The following is a 23,873-nucleotide window of genomic DNA, read 5'->3' on the forward strand; positions in this document are numbered from 1 at the left end:
GGAGTTAAAATTGACGTAGATATATGACCGAACCTAACCAACCCTACCTAACCGAACCTAACCTATCTTTATAGGATAGGTTAGGTTAGGTAGCCGAAAAAGGTAGGTTAGGTTAGGTTAGGTAGGTTAGGTAGTCGAAAAGCAATTAATTCATGAAAACTTGGCTTATTAGGCAAATCGGGCCTTGCATAGTAGGCTGAGAAGTGCGTTCTGGCTACTAGGTACGACATACATATATATATATATATATATATATATATATATATATATATATATATATATATATATATATATATATATATATATATATATATATATATATATATATATATATATATATATATATATATATATATATATATATATATATATATATATATATATGTATGTCGTACCTAGTAGCCAGAACGCACTTCTCAGCCTACTATGCAAGGCCCGATTTGCCTAATAAGCCAAGTTTTCATGAATTAATTGCTTTTCGACTACCTAACCTACCTAACCTAACCTATATATATATATATATATATATATATATATATATATATATATATATATATATATATATAAATATATAATATAAAATGGACATGCAAATTTCCAATGTTATCATCATCACATTAGCTTAAATGGATTCAATGGCTTTTGTTTATCCCATGGGAACATTATATAGTCATATGGTTGGGAAATTGTGAGAATTTATAAATAATGATTAAGTATATTTTTTATTGCAATACACTGTATAATAAATTGAGACATATATTTCTCCCAAGTAACATTAACTTAGATTTGTATGATTACTGATGTGCAAGACTTTCAGGAAAGCATACTTGTACAAACTGTGGATCCCCTTTACATAAATTATTCATAAAACAGTAAAATATTAAAAAGTACAGTAATACTAAAATTAAACAAAATTCCAGTAAGCCATATGTAACATTTACCTGTAAGAACCATGGAGAGCTCACATGAGTAGTTAGAGTTATAGAGCCAGCCACCATAGTTCAAGTCCCACGCATGGTACCGACCAGGAAATCCCACAATCCGATCTCTCTCCTCCCTCCATACTCTTTAAAAGTGTAATTTAAATACAGTAATAAAATAAATCACTTTAACATGCATCTTTAGTATTGAGAACTAATTATTTCCTTAAGCTAAATGAGATGTTTCAACATGTAATGTATACCTTATTGTTTAAAATTTTGAAGAATGGACACGTAGAATATGCTCTAATAATTTTAGACCTTAGCAATCTCCATATCTTGAACTATTAGAAGACACTGCAATAACATTAAACTAACAGCTAGTTGGAAATAAACTTGTTTAACAGACATTTAAAATTACATAGCCAAGTCATTATAAGAATAGAAGAACACTGCCATGGAAATACTGGTCCATGTGAGGCAGGTTCCTTAACCTTTAGACCGTGGAATACATACATATATGATTTCACAAAAAATAATTTAACCTAAGTTTTTAAAACTTGCACACTTTCCAATTTTTGTTTGCATAATCTACTCGGCAAATGCTCCAACTTTGTCTAAATGATCACAGCATAACTTGAAAAACAAGAGAATAAAAATTAATTTTAAAAGTTAATATTGAAAACTTCAGATTTTCAATTCAGAATAAAAAACAAGCGTTGAATGTAATGAAGCGCCATTTTCTGGGTGAGTCCTGGAGGCTCCCGGGAGCTATCCCAGGCTGAATGGATATGTATAATTTTCTGGCATCAAAGTGCTAGGAGTTCTTGCCTACTGGGGACCACGTGCCAGAACCAGGCCCCCTCAGAGAGGCACGAGGAGCAATGGCCTATAGAAACCCCATTGTGGTTGGGAGCATTCTATGTCTGCCATCGACCGGGATAGGCACCCAGAAAGGTAGGCACCCCAAAACAAACCCTTATTCTGGTGAAAATATTACTATCGAAAGCCGAACGAGTGGACAGAACTCCCCAAACAAAGTTATCAAACTAGCATGATGTCATCATGTCGCCGCGCCACCATCTGCGCAACCCCCCTCCCTTTCCCCAGGAGGGGGAAGGGGGAGCCCCAGACCCTCAGTGCCAGCGACCCAACTGGCAGTTCTTATGTTGGATGTCAAAATATGCGAAAAATGCCGCCGACCGGAGGGAGGGAGGGATGCTGGGGAGCCTCCCTTCCGACATGAGCCTCCCTCGTGTCAGGAGGGAGGAACCACGACAAGCAAGCACAAACTCACGGAGGTACATATGGACAAAAATAACCCCTGATCAAGGGACATGCAGGGACCCCTGATTCAAAGGGAACAGTATTGCGACATAAGCGCGAAAGGGTAAGGAAAATGGGGCGAAACACCACCCCAGGAACGATGGGACCGACTAACCCGAAGGGACACGGAACCGAACCCAGCGAGGGGTATACCCGAACCAACAGGAACACAGAGGGGGAAGGAACAACGCCACTCAGAGGAACTGCCAGCCCCTCACCAAGGGTACAAAGACCCAAGAGGGGCAAATGGGGCCGAGGCCACCCAGGCAACCCCTCCCCAACCCCGGGAACCTCTACGGCAAGACCCGGGGCTGAGCCGCACCCCCAAAGCCCCAGCTTAATAAGGAAAAGCCGGGGCAGCCATACAAACACTAAGGAAGGGAGCCCACTGGTCAAACCCATACGGCACGGCTGGAGGAACCGACTCGAATGCCTCCACCACCACCCTGAAATCCCCCGAGACCGCCTGAGTCTCAACCCAACCAGACCCCGCTCCAACCCTGAAACCTGTCTACGGTTCGGAGCCCGGAAGCAAGGGAGGAAATGTGCAAAACAGAAGGGGAAGGACGAGGAGTGGAAGGAGCCAGAGCCGAAGCAACCCTCACCCCCAAGTCCGGACCCCAACAACCAAAACGGGGCAGCCTCGAGGCATCCGGGGCCATAAACAACCAAGAGCGTTGCAGCAACCTGAACCTAGCAAGCAACCCCGCATCCGCCTGCACACGATTATCATGACCAGTGGCCTGGGTGAACGAGAGCACATACCGACAACACCTATCGCATGACACCGGGTTATAAGAAACAATGACCCAACAGGCAGCATGGCAGAGGCACAACCGGTGAGTGTCATCCTGAGACAAGGGGACAGAGCAACTGTCAAACTCGCAGGACGTGAGGGGGGACTTCAGGGACACACTCGTAGGACGAGGCCCAGTGGGGTTTCCCAGGGCTCTTAGCCTTGGGTACATGCTAAGGGAAGCCCAGGCAGGGTACCGCGAACTGGTGCCCAAGTCTGCATAATCCTTCAGTTCCAGTTATTAGGAGCTATTCACCTTATCAATAAAACGTTCTTATTTTTAAAAAATTCGCCTAAAATCAATTTCTGAAAATATTTTGATGAAAGTTTCATGACACTGAAGCCAATAAGTTGGAGATTTATTTAACAATTTACAGTTATTTTTACATAATTAAAATATTTTTTGCTACTATACCCTTATATTCGCAGAAATATGCGCGGTCTAAGGGTTAAATGCACAATCATTTTCACTAAAATTTTTCATTAAAAATTTTCAAGAATTGTTTCATGTCTACAGTTCTAATGTCAAACCAGTGCTTACACCTTAATTTTAAGTGTAAATGTGTTGTTTTGCATTCTATCTTCTTATGATATTTCATCATGCTATTTATATTCATCTTTGTTAAATACCTTTCAGACATTTGTAATAATAAGGCTAAAGCACTAAACCATAATTATATAAAATTTGAAAGGAATATGAAGATAGAGTGAAGGGGCTCAACTACGTGGAGCATCAAGGATCGAATGCGAACTCCGCAAGAAGTGAGGCTGTCGTTGCACTCACCGGTCTAAATATATAGCCTAGTCTCAATACTGACAAATTGAAAGGTTATGCAAAGGAAAACACTGCTATCTGATAAAAGCTACACAATATTGAAATTACCAAATCAGATTGTGAAAAATAACTGGGAATTATGTTTAGTAGGGATATAAATCCAAAATGATAATGTACAAACATCTGAAATATTGCTAGTAATATATGATTTAAGGATTCATATGTATAAAAATCATTATTAACAACTCAAAATATTATTCATCAAGATTATTTTGCCTTTGTGAGACTTCATGTGGATTAGACAGTGCAGTTTTAGGTAGTACAGGTATATTAATAAATGGGTTATAATTATCTTGAGATTATACTAAGAAAACATTGTAGAATCAATGGAATTATTGAAGTAATGGAGTCAAATGAGAACAGTTTAGATTTCAGAAATAATTAAACAATAGTTAAAAAATAGGGTTACAGATCTGTAGCACAAGTTTCCAAGTAATATCATAGAAGCAAACTCAATGTAAATTTTCAAGGAGAGATTGGGCAAGTACATGAGTGGCAGCAGATAGAGACACAGTAAATAGGGAGTTGTTTCACATAGGTCCATAGATATTTTACAGATGATGAGTCACAGTAATGTGACAAGATTGATGACCAAACCACACACCAGAAGAAGAAGAAACAGCACTTCTTCATCTTTTGGTGTGTGGTTTGGTCATCAGATTCCTTATTTTTCATGTTCTCATATTATCTAACAATAACAATTCTCTTGTCACTCACCTAAACCCAAAGACAATCTCATCATGCCGAAGGTGAGCATCGTCGTCCACAGACAGAACAGCTTCTGTCTCAATTTCCGAATAAGGCAAGAATCGATTGTTAAGACTGTTTCGCTCTGCTCGTATCACCTGCAAGGACAATGTGCAGCATTACTCCTCCCACAATACTATGCACAGCGCAAATTATCACAACAATCCTGCTATTATCAGAATCCTGGCCATTTTTATTACAGTCAGGGTCTTCGGTAATACTTAAATATTACCAGTTACATATATTTTTTACATTTTTAGGCAATGCTGTGGTCAGAAGTTGAACAGTATTGCTGTGAGTTCATGCTGTATGTGCCAGCCTTGGTGGCTCACTCAGTACTGAGGCTTTCACACCTGGGAATGTTGCCCATGATTTTTTTTAGAAAATGGCATCTGTTTACAAGAGCCCTGAGGAAGCTGGTGTGAACCCTGTGTAGCAGCGGGACTTTTAAATCTTGCGTGGTACTCCCAAACATCATATGATGTAGTGCACAATTTATCGACAGTTACTCAAGACATTATATGATGTTTTGGGCAGTTTAAGTGTTAATGCTCTCCATTCTTTCCACTCTTCTTTCCAGAGGCTTAAAATTAATTTAAAAAGTCCAAAGAAATTTATGGCTATAATGCAAAGTTAAATACACTGCAATGTACATAAACGTTATGGAATTCTAATGAGCTACTGACCTGAATTGGAACCTTGATATCAGGCCACCGCAGATCCTCCGGCGGGGGCTTCGGTGAATTCCATACAACGATTACCTTGTTCAGATATGGTAAACCATACAAACGAGCCAGAGAATTCAGCAATACCTTTTAACAAAAACCAACAGTTGCAGTACTAATCAATGAAGGAATTTACAAAACAGGAGCATAAATAATAATAAATAACCAGCGTTGAATGTAACGAAACGCCATTTTCTGGGCGAGGCCCGGAGGCTCCCCGGAGCTTTACCAGGCTGATATGCTAATGTCAGACTTTGGCATCAGTCATGTGTATGGAGTTCTAGGACCTACCGGGGATTACGGCCAGAACCTGGCCCCCTCAGAGAGGCAAGGGGAGCAATGGCCTATAGAAACCCCCATGTGGTTGGTAGCATTCTATGTCTGTCATCGACTGGGTCAAGCATTCAGAAAGGTAAGCATTCCAAAACAAACCCCTATTCTGGTTAAAATTGCTACCAAAAGCCGAACTAGTGGATAAAACTCCCCAACAGAAAACAAGCAAACTAGTATGACGTCACACGTCACTGCGCCGCTGTCTGCGCAGCTCCCCCCCTCCCCGGGAGGGGGAGACCCAGATCTCTCACACCGGCTATCCACCCATCAGTTCTTCGGCTGATGCTATAGGCACCGGTTGTGTGCTCCGGCTCCATTAGTTGTTTCAGCACTAGTGTGTGGTGTCTGTCTTTTAGGTGGTGCGTGAGCCGGGAGTGAGTCTCCAGTACTCGGGCTGCATGCGCCTAGGGTTCCCTTCCCTAGGTGCCCTGTAAGTACTGCCCTTGGGGCCACCTTCCACAAGTTCCTTGGGGTCTGCCCCTGCTAGGCCGTTTACTGCTTGGTTTTCGGCCACTCTTTGTGTGCTCGGGTGTTCTGTCGCCCTTGTTCGCCTTAGGGTAAGGGGCAGTTTTGCACTGGTGGGGCGCAGGGTGCTGCGCAGGCTGTTTTCACCTATATGGCGGCCGGCTCTGTTCCGCCTAGGTATGCTGTCCTCTTGCAGGGTTTTATTTTTATTTTTGTTTATCTACCTGGTGGGGGTCTGCCTTTGTTCTTGCCGCCTGTGTCCCTTGTGATCTGAGTATTATTCTGGTGGTTCCTCCTGCTAGGTCCCCATGAGTCCTGGGGGTTCAGTTCTTAGAAAGTTGTTTGGTAGCTTTGGGGCCGGTTTGCAGTACCCTGCCTGGGATTACTTAAGTGCGAGTCCTATTATTGTAAACGCTCGGGACCCTGGGAAACCCCTGGGGACGCGCGGGTCCGATGGACGTGACCCCAGAGTCCCCCCTCGCTTCCAGCGAGTTTGAGGGTTGCTCTCACCCCTTGTCTCAGGGTGACTCTCTGTTTTGCCTCTGCTGCCTGTTGGGTCTGTGACACCTTCGACCCGGAGTCCTGCGAGTTTTGTTGCTCGTTGTGGCTCGGTTAACCAGTTGTGTGCTGACTAAGCGGGTGCAGGCAGCAGGGGCATTGCACATTGAGCTTTGGTGGTGGCAACGCTCTCGTTTGTTTGCTCCCCGGGAGCCCCGGGGCTGCCCTGTTTTGGTTCGTGTTGGGGCTTGGGGGTGTTGGTTGCTTTGGTTCCTTCCACGCCCCCTTGTCTTTTCCCTGGATCCCCCCTTCCGCCTCCATCCAGTTCCTTACCGTCTGTAGGTTCCGGGCGGTCTCGGGGAATTCCCCTTCCGGGGTAGTGATGGGGGCATTCGAGCCTGTTCCTCCAGCCATGTTGTAAGAGTCTGCCAGTGGGCTCCCTTAGTATTTTCGCGGCTGTCCCGGTTTTCTGGTACGGCCGGGGCTTTGGGAGGACGGCTCGGCCCCGGGGCCTGTCGTGTGGTTTCCCAGGGCTGGGGAGGGGCTGACTTGGGGGGCCTAGGCCAAATAGGACCCCGCAGGTTTTTTTTCTCCCCTCTAGGCGGGGCTTGCGGTTACACGGAGTGGGGTTTTTCCTCCCCCCTCGCTGTACGAGTTGTTGGGCGTCGGCCCCTCCCCGGGCTCTGTTCCTTGTCCTTTGAGTCGGTTGGTTCCGTCCTGTAGGTGAGTGCTCTTCTCCGTTGCTCCCAGGAGTCCTTAACAGTTCTGACCGTGGTACCCGGTAGGCCCTAGAACTCCATACACATGACTGATGCCAAAGTCTGACATTAGCATATCAGCCTGGTAAAGCTCTTAGCATAGCATATCAGCCTGGTAAAGCTCTTAGCATAGCATATCAGCCTGATAAAGTCAGCTCTTCTGGGGAGCTGACAGGGCTCCCCAGAAAAAAAATAATACTTTAAACATTCTTTTAAAAAAATGGAAATACAGTACTGTACTTGCTGTATTAACTGTATACATATAAAACAGTGTTGAATGTAATGAAATACCTCTTTCTGGTTGGGGCTCAAGTGGCTCACTGAAGCTAGTCATATTACCCCCAGGAGTCCTTAACAGCCTACCGGAGACAAGTGCCAGAGCCTGGTGTCCACCTTTCCCTTGAAAGAGACACAGGGAGCAGGGGATTGTTACAATTACCATCACTGAGGAAAAATCTAGAAAGTAAGTGAGGCAAAATAGACAACTGCAAGGTTCACAGAGAAAAGAAATAAAGCAGCAAATAACTCCACAAACGATACATGCAGTAGTCAAGTAGTCAGTTTGAACTCCTAGTAACAGCTTACCATAGACAGGCGACAGAACCACTAGAAGACACTGGCTCCCAATGTCAACATTCTTCAATTGAAACCCTAGAACAACAAAGTGATGCACCTGGTAGGGGGGTGGGGGAGGGACCACTGAGCTACCGAGGCCCAACCAACAACAGACATTTCGTTACATTTAATGCTTGTTTTCTAGAGAATCTGAATGATGGCTCCCTGAAGCTAACCATAGAACCATAGAAAAGAAAACCTGGACTTATCAGGGAGGAGAATGATGCCTACCCTTTCAAAAAGGAGAGACCAGGTTGGGAAACCTGACCCAAAGCCACACACACACCCAATGAGAACCAGGAATATTGTTCTGATATTGAGCTGCCAGAACCCTGTTAGATATTCACCCCCCCCCCCCCCCGAGTCCAGATATCAGACAAAGATACAGTATGTTAAAAAACACCGTAGTCAGAGCTGCAAATTTACCAACATCATGGGCCAGAGGGTAGACTGTGGGATGGCTAGACTTAATAACACTGGACAACCTGAGACAGACAAGCCTTGGAAAAGGGATCTAAGGAGATGGGATAAACAAACACTGCAAGAAAAAAAATGTAAAAATAGAGCATTGGCCCAGAAGTGAGTACTGTATTTCAATACCCACTTCTGAGTATTATACCTCACTAGATACCCAATGCTTTACACTAGTCACTCCTGGAGAAGAATACTCACAGCAGCCATCCTGGAGACAACCTACAGACTGTGAACAAGGGCCTTTTCTGTGGAGAGTCCCTTTGGCTCCCTGAGCTATACTGGGCTGATGTGTATATATTAGACCGTGGCAACAGTCAATCGAAGACATTCTAGCCTACCAGGGACCAGAGCTAGAACATGGCCCCCCTCAAGAGAGGGGGGCCAGTAAAGTGTGTTGTGTTGTTTGATTGTTTGCTTGTTTCCTTGCGATTGTAGGGAGTTTCTACCTCTCTGTTTGGTTTTTTGTTTTAGTTTCGCGCTCTCGAAACGCCAGGCGAGCGTCTTGCCACTACGCCACGGAGACTGTATTGACTGAATTGACTGATGCCATGGCCTAATACATACATATCAGCCCGGTAAGATCCAGGGAGCCACAGGGCTTTTCACAAAAAAGTTCCTAAATTTTTGAGCTTAAGTAAATCACTGCATCAATTATTCTTACCTGCTCCCTTTCATATGTCAACATTACAATTGTAAATTGCTCCTTGGGTAAGTTTCCACCAAGGCTCTCGCTAAATTCCTTTCCAGAGCCTCCAGAACCTCCATTGATTGGCCGAAATCCAAGCTTGGAGCCAGAGAATTTAGCTTCTGTTGGCAGTATTGGATTTGTAGGAAGATTGGGGTAAAGGTTGAAGGGGTCACCCCAAACATTCCAGATTTCATAACCGTTCAGCAGCGAAGTGGTGTAGTTACGAGTGAAGACAGTGGATGGGAATGGGGGTTCAATAGGTCCGAGGTTTTCATCAGTGTCAGGATCTGGTATGTTGGCATCAGTTTTCAGAGGCTGTAGGAGGCATATTAAATGAGTTGTATACAAATGCCTGAGAAGTGCTAGAAACTACAAGGTTTAAACATAAATACACATACGTTGCATTTTGTTTACATATGCAAGAAGTCTTAAGAAATTGAACAGGGAGAGATTCACGAGTTCTGGAGAGTAACATATCACCAAAAGATCATATCAAGGGCATAGTCACAGGGGCTTATGAAACAATAGCCAATTTCAGAATTTCCTTGAAATACTGTACATAGAGAAATACTACAAGACAATGTTGGGGAAGGTTCAAAGATACACCACCAGACTAGTCCCAGAACTACAAGGTATGACTCACAAGAAAAAGCTACACGAATTGAACCTCATGTTGTTGGAAGAAATTAGTTAGGGGGAAATATGATTACCACATACAAAATTCTCAGCAAAATTGATAGGGCAGATAGAGACAGACTTGTAGCGAGTAAACCTTATATTTGCTATAGACGTATCTAGCAGCTTTCTCAAACACTAAATGTCGAGTACACAATGTGTCAACTTTGTGAAAGAGAAAACGTGCACTCACTTGAACATTATATTGTAGAATGTCCCATATTGACTGACTTTCGCCCTCCTGGGCTGAGGCATGCTGAACTCTGTAACTACTATATGAGTACTTGATGATATATTGGACTTGTACCCTAGATTGACCATGTACTGTACTCGCCTAATTGTGCTTGTGGGGGGTTGAGCTCTGGCTCTTTGGTCTCGCCTCTCAACTGTCAATCAACTGATGTACAGATTCCTGAGCCTACTGGGCTCTATCATGTATCAATTATATAATGTATGTATGTATGTGATGTAACGACAGTATATAACTTAAGCTTGTAAAAGCATCTTAATCATCTTCAGTGGTTAAGTGCTTAATTGCACACTAGTTTCTCTATCAGCTATCTCACCCTGTCAGAGTAAAAGAGACAAATGTATGTAATTACCTAAGTAATTACCTAAGTGTAGTTACAGGATGAGAGCTACGCTCGTGGTGTCCCATCTCCCCAGCACTCTTTGTCATATAACGCTTTGAAACTACTGACGGTTTTGGCCTTCACCACCGTCTCACTTAACTTGTTCCAACCGTCTACCACTCTGTTTGGGAGCCACTTAGTAGCATGTCTTTGCACCTTTTCCAGTTTGTTGATGTGCTTCTTAAAATACGGGCACAACACAACCGCTGCATATTCTAGCTTTGGCCTTTACCTGTACTTTACCTGAATAAATATTTGTATTTGTATTTGTATTTTGTATTTGTACGTATGAGCATCGTCGGCCGAGCGGACAGCACGCTGGACTTGTGATCCTGTGGTCCTGGGTTCGATCCCAGGCGCCGGCGAGAAACAATGGGCAGAGTTTCTTTCACCCTATGCCCCTGTTACCTAGCAGTAAAATAGGTACCTGGTTGTTAGTCAGCTGTCACGGGCTGCTTCCTGGGGGTGGAGGCCTGGTCGAGGACCGGGCCGTGGGGACACTAAAAAGCCCCGAAATCATCTCAAGATAACCTCAAGAATCAAGATAACATGATTAAGAACTAATACATTACTTTATGAACTAATTTTATATTTCACTTACCACAAAAGAATCATTGAAGACACTAACTGAGGGCTCTTCAGCTGCTGGAAGTGGTGGGATATTAAGTCTCTGTCTTAGAGTTGCCAAAATGGAATCTACTAGAACTTGAGTTGAACCCAAGAATCGCTCCCATACCAGACGACCTTGACGGCGCATGAAAAGAATATCTGTATCCGATAGTGATCGAAGGAGGAAATGGAGCTCTGTAACACGAGCTTTTGGTAAGACAAGGGCTAATTTGCGCCAATCAATGGATTCGCTCAGAGGCAGCTCAATATGATTTCCCAGAATAACTGGAATGGCTCCATATTTAATAGCCTCATAAATTCTTGCTTGTAAGGTGATGGTGGTAACTTCAGAAGAAGAAAGAGGTGCCATTATTAAAGAAAATGTAGAATCACGCAGGATCTGGGTGCGCATGCTTTCAGTTTCGCACATCTGCCATTCCTCCAAGTTTCCATAACCTCCGCTTCCTTGGCAAGTGAACTGTAAGAGAAACTGATCATCAGTGTGAGTATGTTCAAGCTGCATTAGCTCCTCAACAACAGCAACTTCTTCCCTTATTTGAGGATTGTTTGAAAGAGAATGTTCTTCTTTATCTAAATAGTTTCGTAGCCGTGGTAATTCACCTTGGAATGCTAATAAATATTTTCGTTTGGCTGGCACTAGTGGAGGAAGATTTTGCCACAGGTCACCACCAGGGAGGCCTAGAAGTGGAGGAGTTACTAGATCAAATCCAGGTCGATATAGATGAGAATAAAAATGAGACTGAACTGTTATAGCTCGAGCTGTATTGATACCTTCAAAAATATTCTTACTATAGAATGTTCTTCCAAGATTGAGAAGAACATGATTGCGGCCATCCCCATTCCAATATGGCAAGCTATGAAGTGTCTCTTCCAAGTTAACCTTATCAGCAGATGGACCAATACTCTCACCCATTAAAACAATAAAAATGCAGGCTTCATTTGGATCTGAAGTAACCTGAGCATTGTAGCCTAATGCTTGTTTCACAGTAATTTTAACGAAAGCTTCCAAGTCATTTGACAGGATTCTGTATTGGTCAACATCATAGTAGTACACAGGAAAGTTTGAAAGTAGAGAACATTTTGAATAATCAAAGCAGTTGTGCATTCGACAGTGAGAAATGCTCTGAGGACTCGGCAAAGGCATATGAATATTGTCCTTGTAAGTGGCAGTGATCCGTCGTGGAGCTACAATTTGTGGCATATTCTTCTCAAATACTTCACGTTGCGTAAGAAGAGCCTGAAAAGAGTAAAATATATCATGTATATTGGATGTTTAAAAAACTAATAAAATTATAAATTGTTTATTACATGAGAGCATTCAATAAATAAAACTCAAGGCTGGCATATCTAACAAGATTAGCATACTAACAGGGAGGTGTAATGAGTATGGTGGTAGTAATGATAACTGATTGCTATAGATTACAGAGAGTTTAATGTGTCTACATAGTATAAAAAGTGCAGACTGAACATGTTGAGGACTACTGTTCCCAAGGGAGTGATTATGTAATTAGTATATAGGTTTGACAACGTCTTCAGATAAATTGTTACAGTATTTCTGTTTTCTTTCATTATTTGCATTTGTTTTCATTATTATATTTTTTAATTTTATTTTTTAGAAAATGATTTTAAAATTGTTAACAATTATTTTTTCCCTGATATGCATATGGAATTATGCATTGCAAATTTGTTCTCCATTTACTTCTAAACTACATTCTACTTACTATTTTTGTAGTCTGCAGACTACAAAATAGTCTACAGACAGAGCATGCTAACATTTTGAATAAGCACTTGGATAGCACAATATATTTACCTGTTCAACACTGGTTTTGAGTCTTTCAAGTTCAGTTTTTATTCTATTTTCCTCCAATCGCAGACTCTCTATTCGTGATGTGGCAGAAGCAATGTTTTCCTGAAGTTGCTGGCGGTGTTGCTCCAGGTCTCGTAACTCATTAAGCACAGATGCTAACAAGTTCAGAACATGTGAACTTAATATTTTTATCTAATTACAAGAATAGAAGAAATCAATATATATATCTCCCTACCAAGATGAAAATATTTAAAAAACCAGCGTTGAATGTAATAAAACGCCATTTTCTGGGTAAAACCCAAAGGCTTCTCGGAGCTGATATGGATATATTGGACTTTGGCCTCAGTCAATGTGAATGGAGTTCTAGGCCAACCGGGGACAATGAGCCAGAACCTGGCCCCCCTCTCAGAAAGGCATGAGGAGCAATGGCCTATGGAAACACCCTGTGTTGTTGGAAGCATTCCATGTCTGCCATCGACTGGGTCAGGCACTCAGAAAGGTAGGCTCCCCAAAACAAACCTCTATTCTGGTAAAGATATTGCTACTGAAAGTCGAACCAGTGGACAGAACTCCCCAAATGAAAACGAGCAAACGAGCATGATGTCACCACGTCGCTCTCTGCGCAACCCCACCCCCCTTCCCGGGACATGGGAAGGCGGAGTCCCAGACCTTCATACCAGCTATCCACCCTGCAGTTCTGAGGCTGGATGTCAAAAACCGCGTAAAAGAAAAACAGCTGACCGGAGGGAGGGAGGGTTGCCGGGAAGTCTCTGGATCTCACCCAGAAAGTGGTGTTTCATTTAGCACTTGTTTCCTAGGGGGGAGCTACAACTCTCAGAAGCTGCTTACCCAAAGACAAAAACAAGAGAGACATACCTGGGAGGTGGCTTCCCAATTGAAAAACGAGCAAACTTATGAACGGCATGGACATGAGAAGAGACCGCAGGCTGGCTGGACCAAAGTGCCCAGAGGATGACACGGGAGACCCCGAACCCTGGAACAGGAAAGAAGGGAAACTGGGCAACCCCAAAACGCGTCCCCGGCCACAGAGGCTGTGGCGCGCACAAACCGGTGAAGAGCCGCAAACCGGACACAACACATGATGCACCTCCGGCCTGACCAACCAAGCATCAACAACCCAAGGACCCCTCCGGAAAGCAGCAGTCTCAATCTTCGCCAGAAAAGAAGAAGATGTCTGTAACCGATCAAACCTATCACCAGGACCAAAAGATCTGAAACCTCTGCGCTGGAGGAGAGCATGATGCTCCCCGACCCGACCCCCCAGATGCCAATGTCAACAGGAAAAGAGCCTTGGAGAAACAATCCTGAACTGAAGAGACCACTACAAACCGAGGAGAAGAGAGATAAGAAAGCACCCGGTCCAAACACCAGGATGGCTCAGGCAGCACATGAGCAGGCCGGAGGTGAAGCAACTCACGAGACAGCTTGCGAAACGGCGCAGAAGTAACATCAATGCCGCACGCAAACTGCAACGGCTCCTCGAGTGCCGCAAGATACGAGGCGACAGTATCTGGCATAAGATGAGAGTTCCGAAACAACCACAAGAGAAAGGACAAGACAACCTATTCAGAAACCGAAGTCAACCTACGAAGGGACAAGAAGAAACGGAAGGACTGCCAGGAAACTTCATATTGCTGCCAAGACGAAGCACGCAGGTGGGACACCATCAATGATGCCACATGCCTCGCAGTCTGGGAAGGGTGCCAAGTATAATAGGAGATGCCTCGACCATGCCGATGTAAAGAGGTCCACCTCCGGCAGCTCATACGTCTGGCAAAGCCCACTGAATGAGTCTGCGGTGACCATCCATTCCATGGACAGGGGAATGAACCATGACAGGCCGTCCGCTAGGATGTTGGACCACTCCCCGAATGTGAACGGCCAGAGAGAAAAACCTCGAGAACTCAGCAGACAAGTCACCTCTTTTGAAACCAGCAACTTAACGAACAAGAGGACATAGATTTAAGGTAAGGAAACAAAAGTGTCAAAAATATATTAGAAAGTTTTCTTTTACAAACAGAGTGGTAGACGGTTGGAACAAGTGAGGTGGTGGTGGAGTCCAAAACCATCAATAGTTTGTGTTATATGACAGAGTACTGGGAAGACGGGACACCACGAGCATAGCTCTCATCCTGTAACTACACTTAAGCAATTACCCGAAGCGACCAGCCTCAAAGAGCCAAGGACCACATTGAACCCCTAGCAGGGAACCACCAAGATACAAGAGGGTGAGACCAAAACCAAGGTGCAGACCCCACCAGACAAGAAAACAAAAACAAAAGAAAGCCCCGCAAGAGGACAACGTACCCAGGCGGAACAGAGCCGGCCGCTATGAGAGGTGACAACTAGCTGCACAGTACCCTGTGCACTAACCAGTGCAAACTACCCCTACCCAAAGGCAAAGGGTGAATGAAACACCCCCAACACACTAAGGGCAGTCAATCACTGAGCAGCAAAAGACCAAGCAGAGGTAGGGCCCAAGGAGACTTATGGAAGGTGGCCCCAAGCACCAAGGGCAGTACTTACAGGGCACCTAGGGAAGGGGACCCTAGGTGCATGCAGCCTGAGTACTTGTGAAATTACTCCTGGCTCATCACCACCAAAGAAAGAGCACAACACCACAAGGCACAGAGCTGGAGGACAGGAAAACGGGAGCCAGAATCACACGGTCGTTGCCAATCACATCAGACAAAGAACTGCAGGGTGGATACCCAATGTGAAGGTCTGGGGCACTCCCTTTCCCCTCCCGGGAAGTGGTGGGTTGCACAGACAGCGGCGCGGTGACGTCATGCTCATTTTCATTTAGGGAGTTTTGCCCACTGGTTCGGCTTTCAGTAGCAATATCTTTACCAGAATAGGGGTTGTTTTGGGGTGCTAACCTTTCTGGGTGCCTGACCCGGTTGATAGCAGACATGGAATGCTTCCAACCACATGGAGGTTTCCATAGGCCCTTGCTCCTCGTGCCTCTCTGAGGGGGCCAGGTTCTGGCTCGTGGTCCCTGGTAGGCCTAGAGTTCCATTCACATTGTCTGATATATGCATATCAGCTCTGGGGAGCTGTAGGCCCCCCCCCCAGAAAATAATGTACTGTATATATCATCTTCAAAACAAATCATAATGCATGTCATAATGCATTAGTGAACAGGAAGGAAGAAATTATGTATATAATTTAGGCTAAAGACCAAGAGCTTAGACAGACTAATGAGCAGAAAATAAAATGTTACTGTACAGAAGTACTGTACAGCATTTATGGAAACTTAATTTAGGCATAAGGTACTGAAGTAACCCATGAATATCAGTTGTCCCTATGCTTAACTACAACTCATTTTACAGTACTGTATGGACAAATGAAAAAACAGATAACATCCATACTTCAGTTTTTGAAGAACAATATACTGTATAGTATAATAATAAAACTCGATTTAAACAAACCTTTAATAGAGAGGAGCTCTTGAACTCTGGCCTTAGCATTATCACATTTAAGACCTGACAAGTCTGCCAAGGGGTCACTAGGGTCCAATAAAAGGTGTCGCTCATGACCCAGGGATGAGTCACTTGCAGCCTGGATTAAAAAGAATGAGTTAATGGCAACTGAAGCAAATCAGCTAATACAGTATATCATAAAACACCCAACAAATAATGCTAAACATATATATTGTTGTCGATTCCTGGTTCTGATTGATGGGATTTATTAAGGTAGGTTTCTAAGTAAGGTAAAACTGCACATTTTTATTAGTTTCATGTGACCAACTTTTAATTTTGCATAACTGATAAAGTATAAAAAAATATAAAATGTCAACTTGAAAATAGAGCATCAAATGTAATGAAATGTCCCTTTGTGTGTGGTGCCTCAGCAGCTCCCACGCTTCAAGTTCACTGCCAAGAATGTATATTTTATGGGCAAAGAAAAATTTGAGAAAAAGGCCTGTGGCTCAAACTGCAATGAATTAGATCAAGAGGTTTACAATAATAAAAGTAAGCAAAGTTGATATTATATAGTTAATTGTATATCCATACCCTTGCATTTCTAAAGAAAAAAAAAAACAGCGTTGCATGTAATGAAATGCCATTTTCTGGGTGAGACACGGAGGCTCCCCGGAGCTTTCCGGGCTGATATGAATGTATTAGACCCTGGCATCAATGTGCATGGAGTGCTAGGCAAACTTACGAATGTCATGGGAACGAGGATAGACAGCAGGCTGGTTGGACCGAATATCCCTGCAGACGACCTGGGAGACCCAAACCCTGGAACAGGGAAAAAGGGAAACCGAGTCAACCCAAAGTGCGTCCCTGGCCACCGAGGCCATGGCGTGCAGGCAATGGCGGAGAGCCACAACCGGACACAACCCATGAAGCACCCCAGGCCTGACCAACCAAGCATCAACAACCCAAGGACCCCTGAGGAAAGCAGCAGTCTTCTTCTTTGCCAAAAAAAAAGAGACAGCTGCAAACTAACAAACCTACCACCAGGACCAAAAGAGCAGAAATCCCTGCACCGGAGGAGAGCATGAAGCTCCCCGACCCGATCTCCAGAGGCCACTGCCAACAAGAAAAGAGCCTTTGCCAAACAATCCTGAACTGAAGGGGCCACAACAAACTGAGAAGAGAGAAGGGAGAGCACCCGGTCCAACGACCAGGATGGCTCAGGCGGCGCATGAGCAGGCCAGAGGTGAAACAACGCACGAGACAACTTGCGGAACGGTGCAGAAGAAACATCAATGCCGAACGCAAGCTGCAGAGGCTCCGCCAGCACCACACGATATGAGGCGACAGTATTTGGCATAAGATGATGGTCATGGAACAAACACGAAAGAAAGGACAAGACAATCCTATCAGAGACAGAAGTAAACCTACGAAGGGATAAGAAATAAGGAAGGACCGCTAAGAAACTTCATACTGCCGCCAAGATGAAGCACGCAGGTAGGAAACCATCAATGAAGCCACCTGCTCACCATACTAGTGGTGACAGACCCATGTCAGACAGACAAGACGCGAAGACTTGAGAAGATTGAACCAGCCACGTAACGGACTGACCCGATCTGCTGAATGCAGCAGAGCAGCGGGAAGACCCCAAGGGTTCGGACACTGAGCAAGCAGTGCCTGAATTCAAGGCTGGGCCGGCCACCAAGGAGCCAAGAGGACTACTCTCCCTTGGGAAGTCTCCAAGTGAGCTAGGACCTAGAGTAACAGCTGAACTGGGGGGAAGAGGTACAAGTGACCCCACCTCGCCCAGTCCTGCTTGAAGGCATCGACCCCGATGGCCTCACAGTCGATGAAGGGCGCCACATATACCGAGAGACGCCTTAACCACGCCAACGTGAAGAGGTCCACTTCTGAAGGCCGGTACGTCTGGCAGAGCCAACTGAACAAGTCAGCGTCAACCGTCCATTCCAAGGACAGGAGAATGAACCGAGACAGGCTGTCCACCAGGATGTTGAACCCCCCCCCCTCCCCGAACGTGAACTGCCAGGAAAGCCAAACCCCGAGAACTCAGCAGACGAGGTACCGTAGCGACCAGCCCCAAAGACCCAAGGACTGCATCAAACCTCTGTGGTTCAGGCAGTGAACCTCCGGGGAGCAGTCTGAATGGAGCCGAATCGTTGATTCGCGAGCACCACGCACCCTCCGAAGCGACATCCAAACTGCTGCGAATTCCCGTATATCATGGTCAGTGGACTGGGTGAACTGGAGTAAGATGAAGGAACAAAACTCGCAAGACTCCGGGTCTAAAGTGTCACTGACCCAACAGGCAGCATGATGGAGGCACAAAAGGTGAGACAAGGGAACAAAGCAACCTTCAAACTCGCACGAAGCGAGAGGGGACCCAGGGGTCACATCCATCGGACCAAAGAGCCCCCGCAGGGTTTCCCAGGGCTCTTAGTTGTATTATCTCACTAAGGAAAGCCCAGGTAGGGTACTGTTAACCAGTGCCCAAAACCTACCAAGCAAACTGCTAAAGCTGAACCCCCTGGATGTGTACACTCACGGGGACCTAGCGGAGGATCACCAAGATAAAATAGGATGTGATCAAACCAAGGGGCAGACCCCCCACCAGGTAGGAAAACAAAAATGAAAAGAAAACTCCACAAGAGGACAGTGTACCCAAGCGGAGCAGAGCTGGATGCTATGAGAGGTGATAACTACCTGCACAGTACCCTGCGCCCCAACCAGTGACAAAAACTACCCCCCAACCCAGAGGCAAACAGGGAAGCAAGAAAAACTTTAGCCAACTCCAAGGGCTGGAGTGTTCATTGAGCAGCAAAAGACACAGTGGAGGTAGAGCCCAATTTTTTTTTTTTTTTTTTTTTTTTTTTTTTCAGGGAAATTCCTGCACGCTCCCTAAGCCTCTGGCTGGCCCCACTAAGTGTTGCTTGTTTCTGTTTTACTTAGGCGGAATGTTAGTATTTATGACTCGTATGGCCTCTTCAGTAAGATTTTGCCCTATGTGTTTAACAACTTCCTCTGCTCTGTTGAATCTAAGTTGAAATCTTGATGGTTTGTAACTGTGCACTGGTGACTTGTGGAAAATAACCAAGCCCCCAAGGGCAGCACTTACAGGGCACCTAGGGAAGGGAACCCTAGGTGCATGCAGCATGAGTACAGGAGAAATTGCTCCTGGCTCGCACACCACCGTAGAGACAGCACCACACCACAAGGCACAGAACTGGAAAATTCTGGAGCCAGAGGCACATGACCTTGCCAGTTTCACATCACCCACAGAACTGCAGGGTGGATAGCCGGCGCAGGGGTCTGGGGCTTCCCCCTTTCCCCTCCTGCGAGGGTGGGGAAAGGGGGGTTCCGCAGTGACGTGGTGATGTCATGCTCGTCTGCTCATTTTCATTTGGAGAGTTCTGTCCACTAGTTTGGCTTTCAGCAGTAATATTTTCACCAGAATAGGGGTTTGTTTTGGGGTGCTTACCTTTCTGAGTGCCTGACCCGGTCAATGGTAGACATAGAATGCTTCCAACCACATGGGGGGTTTCTATTGGCCATTGCTCCTCGAGCCTCTCTGAGGAGAACAGGTTCTGGCCTGTGGTACCCGGTAGGCCTAGAACTCCATGCACATTGACTGACGCCAGGGTCTAATACATTCATATCAGCCCGGATAGCTCCGGGGAGCCGGAGGGGCTCTTCCCAGAAAACATTTTAGTGCATGGGCTAGACATCATTTCAAGATTAAACATGGAATAACATCTCTGCCTTTAGTAGTTGGACTGTGGATTTGTCTATAACTATAATCATGATTTGATAACTTGAGCAGTTTTTTTTTTATAATCACTGTGTTCAACATGAATTCAAAGAATTTATTTTAGTTCATTTTAAAGAATATTCAATACAGTAATAATGTTTAAATGAAATATAATCACCAAAGAATAGTACAGTACTGTACTGTACTTAATTATTACAGTATGAAATAAAATAAAAACAGGAATACAAATGTTATTGCAACATTACCTTCGAGAGATAGTAGTGAGCACAAAGAGGAACAATGATCAGTATGAAAAGAATTGTAGGAACAATTCTTGAAGGACGGAGCAGCCAACTCCCAGGCACACTCCCTTGCCCCGGCCCACTGCCAGTGTTCAGCCGGCCATATGAATTACTTCTCATCGTTCCTTAATTCCTGCGCTTCTTTTAAAATTTATTTTTAAGCACAAATGTGTTCAACTTATGGAATCCATTATATCAAACACTAACAAATATTGTGTATTATTAATAAGTAGAGAGCCTTATCTCATTAAGATATTTATTTATTGATATTTTTGCCTTTAATCTGCAATAAAAATTGTATAAATACATATGCATTTTTATACAGTCTGTTACTCACTAAAAGTTCCTTTAAAATGAATTATAAATGCACTTTAAAGCAATGAGTATAGATAGTGGAACATTTTTTTAACAACCACCAAATTATCTTCAGTTGTCCAGTTATAGCTTGAGTCATATTCATCCAGGCAACAAATATCTGTGGAAAGAAATGCAGTTTATACAATTTGCATCTAGTAAAAGACATCTAAAAGAAATGTATGAATGGTTACAATTCATAACCTTGCTAACCTAAATGAAATCAATATAATATGGAGGACTATGGATTAAATTGCATTTCATAAAAAAGTTATTGTGTCTGGTAGGTGATTTAATTCCCACAATCTTCAATAGTTTCTTTATACTGTATATCAGTAATGTACCACAATATTTTTTGTAAAGACCTTCTGGCACCTCATCCTCCTGCAGTGCCCTCCAAAATACATTTAACATTATGTCCACCACACTTCAACACATCTACAGTTATTTTATTTATACCAGCCGTTTTTCTTTTCCCTTTAACCTATTCATAGCTTATCTCTAAACTGTACTGTTTCACTGGTCTTCTGCCAATTCCATCCATTCTACAACATGCTATTAGTGTTTTTTCTGTACCATTTGTAACTGTACTCTTAACATAGTCACCCAACCAATTCATAACATACACCTATCCATAACAATTAACATCTGTGAAATATCCTCACTATATCAATCACTCTTATCTCCTGTTTTCATTCCCAATTAAATCTCTATGCTTCAATTTTTCTCAGCAATAAAAAAAATTAAATTGTCAGATCATCACTTTTCCATCCTCATTCAATCAAAATAACCTAAAAGGAATATTTATTTCCAAAGATCTATACATAATCTGCAAACAGGAGAGTTTGCACAGAGAGTGGTCACACAGAGAGAACACAGGCATGGTCAAGAGATGCTGGGTAATGGCAGATCTTTGGAGGGGCCCCTGGTTTGCCTTTGGGATGAACCAGAAATCCAGCTCTTGCTCTGTTGAAGGCAATTATGATATTCATTTTTTTTTTTTATACTTAAATGCTACACTACCTCTCATACCAGTTCTATCTGTGTAGTACTATAACTTATATCTCTGAACATGTTATTTTGCTAATAGCTTTCAAGACTACAGTCTATACTCTGAGATTAAAAATTTATCCAAGTTTCTGTGAGTCATATCATTAAACCATGACCAATTATTGTAGGTGCTCTACAGCACTAGCTAAGGTTAGGACAAGTTAAGCAGCATTATTTAATGATGTAGTTATGGCCTTAAGTGCATTACCGAGCAGAATTAGCTTCCAGACCAATGATCCCAGATTCAATTCTTTCATAAGGCGAGATATTTAGGCATTTTTTTTTACATCTAATGCCTTTGTTCACCAGTAGTAAATAGGTACCTGGAATTTGGGGAAGTATTTATGGTTGCATCCAGGGTAAGGGGACCTTGATAAGCCTAGGCTTCCAGTTCATGACGATGGGAACCCATATACTAGTGACCAGAGTTATCGTTCTACACTGCCTCATAAAAGTCAATGCTTCTTTAAGGGGTGAATATAGAGTTCTTGGTCAATCACTTTATTAAATAATATTCTCTCATGCTGTGATCATAGCAGTCACCTCTATCATCACCTGATTAAGCTATCATCCATTTAAATTACCAATGCAATTATCAAGAACGCATCCTGCTTGGCGCCGAAATTTAAGTCTTCAAAAATAATTTATAAGGAAATCTTAAGGAAAAATTCTCCTATGCATATTATGTAGAAGTAAAAGGTAGGTGGGTACGGGGCTGCAAGGTATCAGGAGCGCGGCTGGACCAACAGTGGCGGTGAAGGTAAATTTGACTCACCTCATCAAGTTGTACCTCGACTCTGTTTACATTTTAACCACAGATGTCTGGCGCGGGTGTCCGAAGTCATTCTACACTTATCCAACCTCAGCCACACTCTTCAATTTTGTCATCAATGGAGGCTTTCGAAAGATACAGATTATAATTTAACATTTATACACTTCTCAGTCATTTATAAAGACAAATACAAGAGGTGATGATGGATGCGTATATGTGTGGTGAGGATGTTAGTTACAGCCAGTGGGCGAGGGTTCGGACGAGAGGAGGATGGTGCGGCTGCTGCTCAACAGATGGCAGCGTGAGTCGCAGGTCGTCTGCTGCTGAGACGTACACCCTATTTTTGACGTCCTACTCTACATTAATGTGAGCATTTACTCTGCAGCTTCTTGTATTTGGTCAGGTGAATGGAGGGTGGTACGGGTGAGTGTCGAGACTGTGGACTCGGGGTGTAAGGGTGTGAGAGCGTGCAGAAGGTGGGTGTTATGACACTACACCCCCAACAATTCCCCCTCTCCCTCCCTTATCCCCGCTGAGCGGCCACAGCCCAGCTCGGGCACCTCTCGCTGGCGTGTCAGGTGACATCACACCTCACTCCACCACACACACAACCTAGGCAGCCTCCTCACCCTCCTTCCCTCAACTTCTAAGGTATCTATAAACTAAATCCTAAGCAAAGTTTGCTCCTCACTTTGAGTATTCAGTCATTTTTGGGTATTGCATTCAGGTAGTGTCATCTTCCCATTATTATTATTATTATTATTATTTATAATTATTTGTTCATGTATTTATGTCTTGAGTGCTACTTTTCTCCAGTACTTTGAGATACTGTCACAGAAATAGATAAATGTGTTTGTAAATTAATTCTTCCCATGTATATTACTCATTATTGGCTTCACCCATTATTGGATTTGACTGAATTTGCAATTTATTTATTAAAAAAATAATGTTCAGTTGGAAAGTTGAAGCAATTAAGAGTATTGGTTTGGTGTAGTGGTCTAGAGAGGATACACGCAACACTGCTACTGTGGTTGGGTTACACTATAGTGGGTCTAGCCAATAATGGGATGAATGACCATGGTATCAAGTGTACTTGCACTTTAAACTTTGATTTCTTCTTGCCTATTTCTGGGGATAGAAAACCTGTTAGGCTCATCAGTGTTCCCCAAGGCTAGTGCAACTAATAAGTTGTATGACTCCTAGGTACTTGTGCCTTTGTTCACCTAGGCAAAAATAATTTATTTTAATGTGCTCAGATATCT

The 23,873-nt window shown here is 43.7% G+C and overlaps 2 protein-coding genes across 7 annotated transcripts in view; one reads left to right on the plus strand and one right to left on the minus strand.

Annotated features, from left to right (window-relative positions):
• The window catches only part of botv (exostosin like glycosyltransferase 3), a 43,347-nt gene extending 20,608 nt beyond the window's left edge, over positions 1-22,739 (minus strand). The window contains exons 1-9 of one of the 3 annotated variants that reach the window (XM_045749197.2): positions 22,615-22,739; positions 20,400-20,910; positions 16,377-16,506; positions 12,928-13,079; positions 11,089-12,354; positions 9,154-9,495; positions 5,311-5,436; positions 4,595-4,722; positions 942-1,066 (exon numbers count right to left, since the gene is read on the minus strand). In XM_045749197.2, coding sequence (XP_045605153.1) covers positions 942-1,066; positions 4,595-4,722; positions 5,311-5,436; positions 9,154-9,495; positions 11,089-12,354; positions 12,928-13,079; positions 16,377-16,506; positions 20,400-20,555 — 2,425 coding nt within the window. In that variant the 5' untranslated portion in view covers positions 20,556-20,910; positions 22,615-22,739. Of the gene's footprint in view, positions 1-941; positions 1,067-4,594; positions 4,723-5,310; positions 5,437-9,153; positions 9,496-11,088; positions 12,355-12,927; positions 13,080-16,376; positions 16,507-20,399; positions 20,911-22,423; positions 22,590-22,614 lie in introns of those variants that run through there. The other 2 variants (XM_045749198.2, XM_045749200.2) reach the window with 2 other exon arrangements.
• A 137-nt stretch (positions 22,740-22,876) lies between these two features.
• The window catches only part of ca (claret), a 93,783-nt gene continuing 92,786 nt past the window's right edge, over positions 22,877-23,873 (plus strand). Inside the window, exon 1 of one of the 4 annotated variants that reach the window (XM_045749193.2) lies at positions 22,877-22,977. The gene's annotated coding sequence lies outside the window, so the exon portion shown is untranslated. Of the gene's footprint in view, positions 23,263-23,873 lie in introns of all 4 variants that reach the window. The other 3 variants (XM_045749194.2, XM_045749195.2, XM_069332434.1) reach the window with 3 other exon arrangements.

The sequence above is a fragment of the Procambarus clarkii genome, chromosome 27 (assembly GCF_040958095.1).
Source record: "Procambarus clarkii isolate CNS0578487 chromosome 27, FALCON_Pclarkii_2.0, whole genome shotgun sequence".
NCBI lineage: Eukaryota > Metazoa > Arthropoda > Malacostraca > Decapoda > Cambaridae > Procambarus > Procambarus clarkii.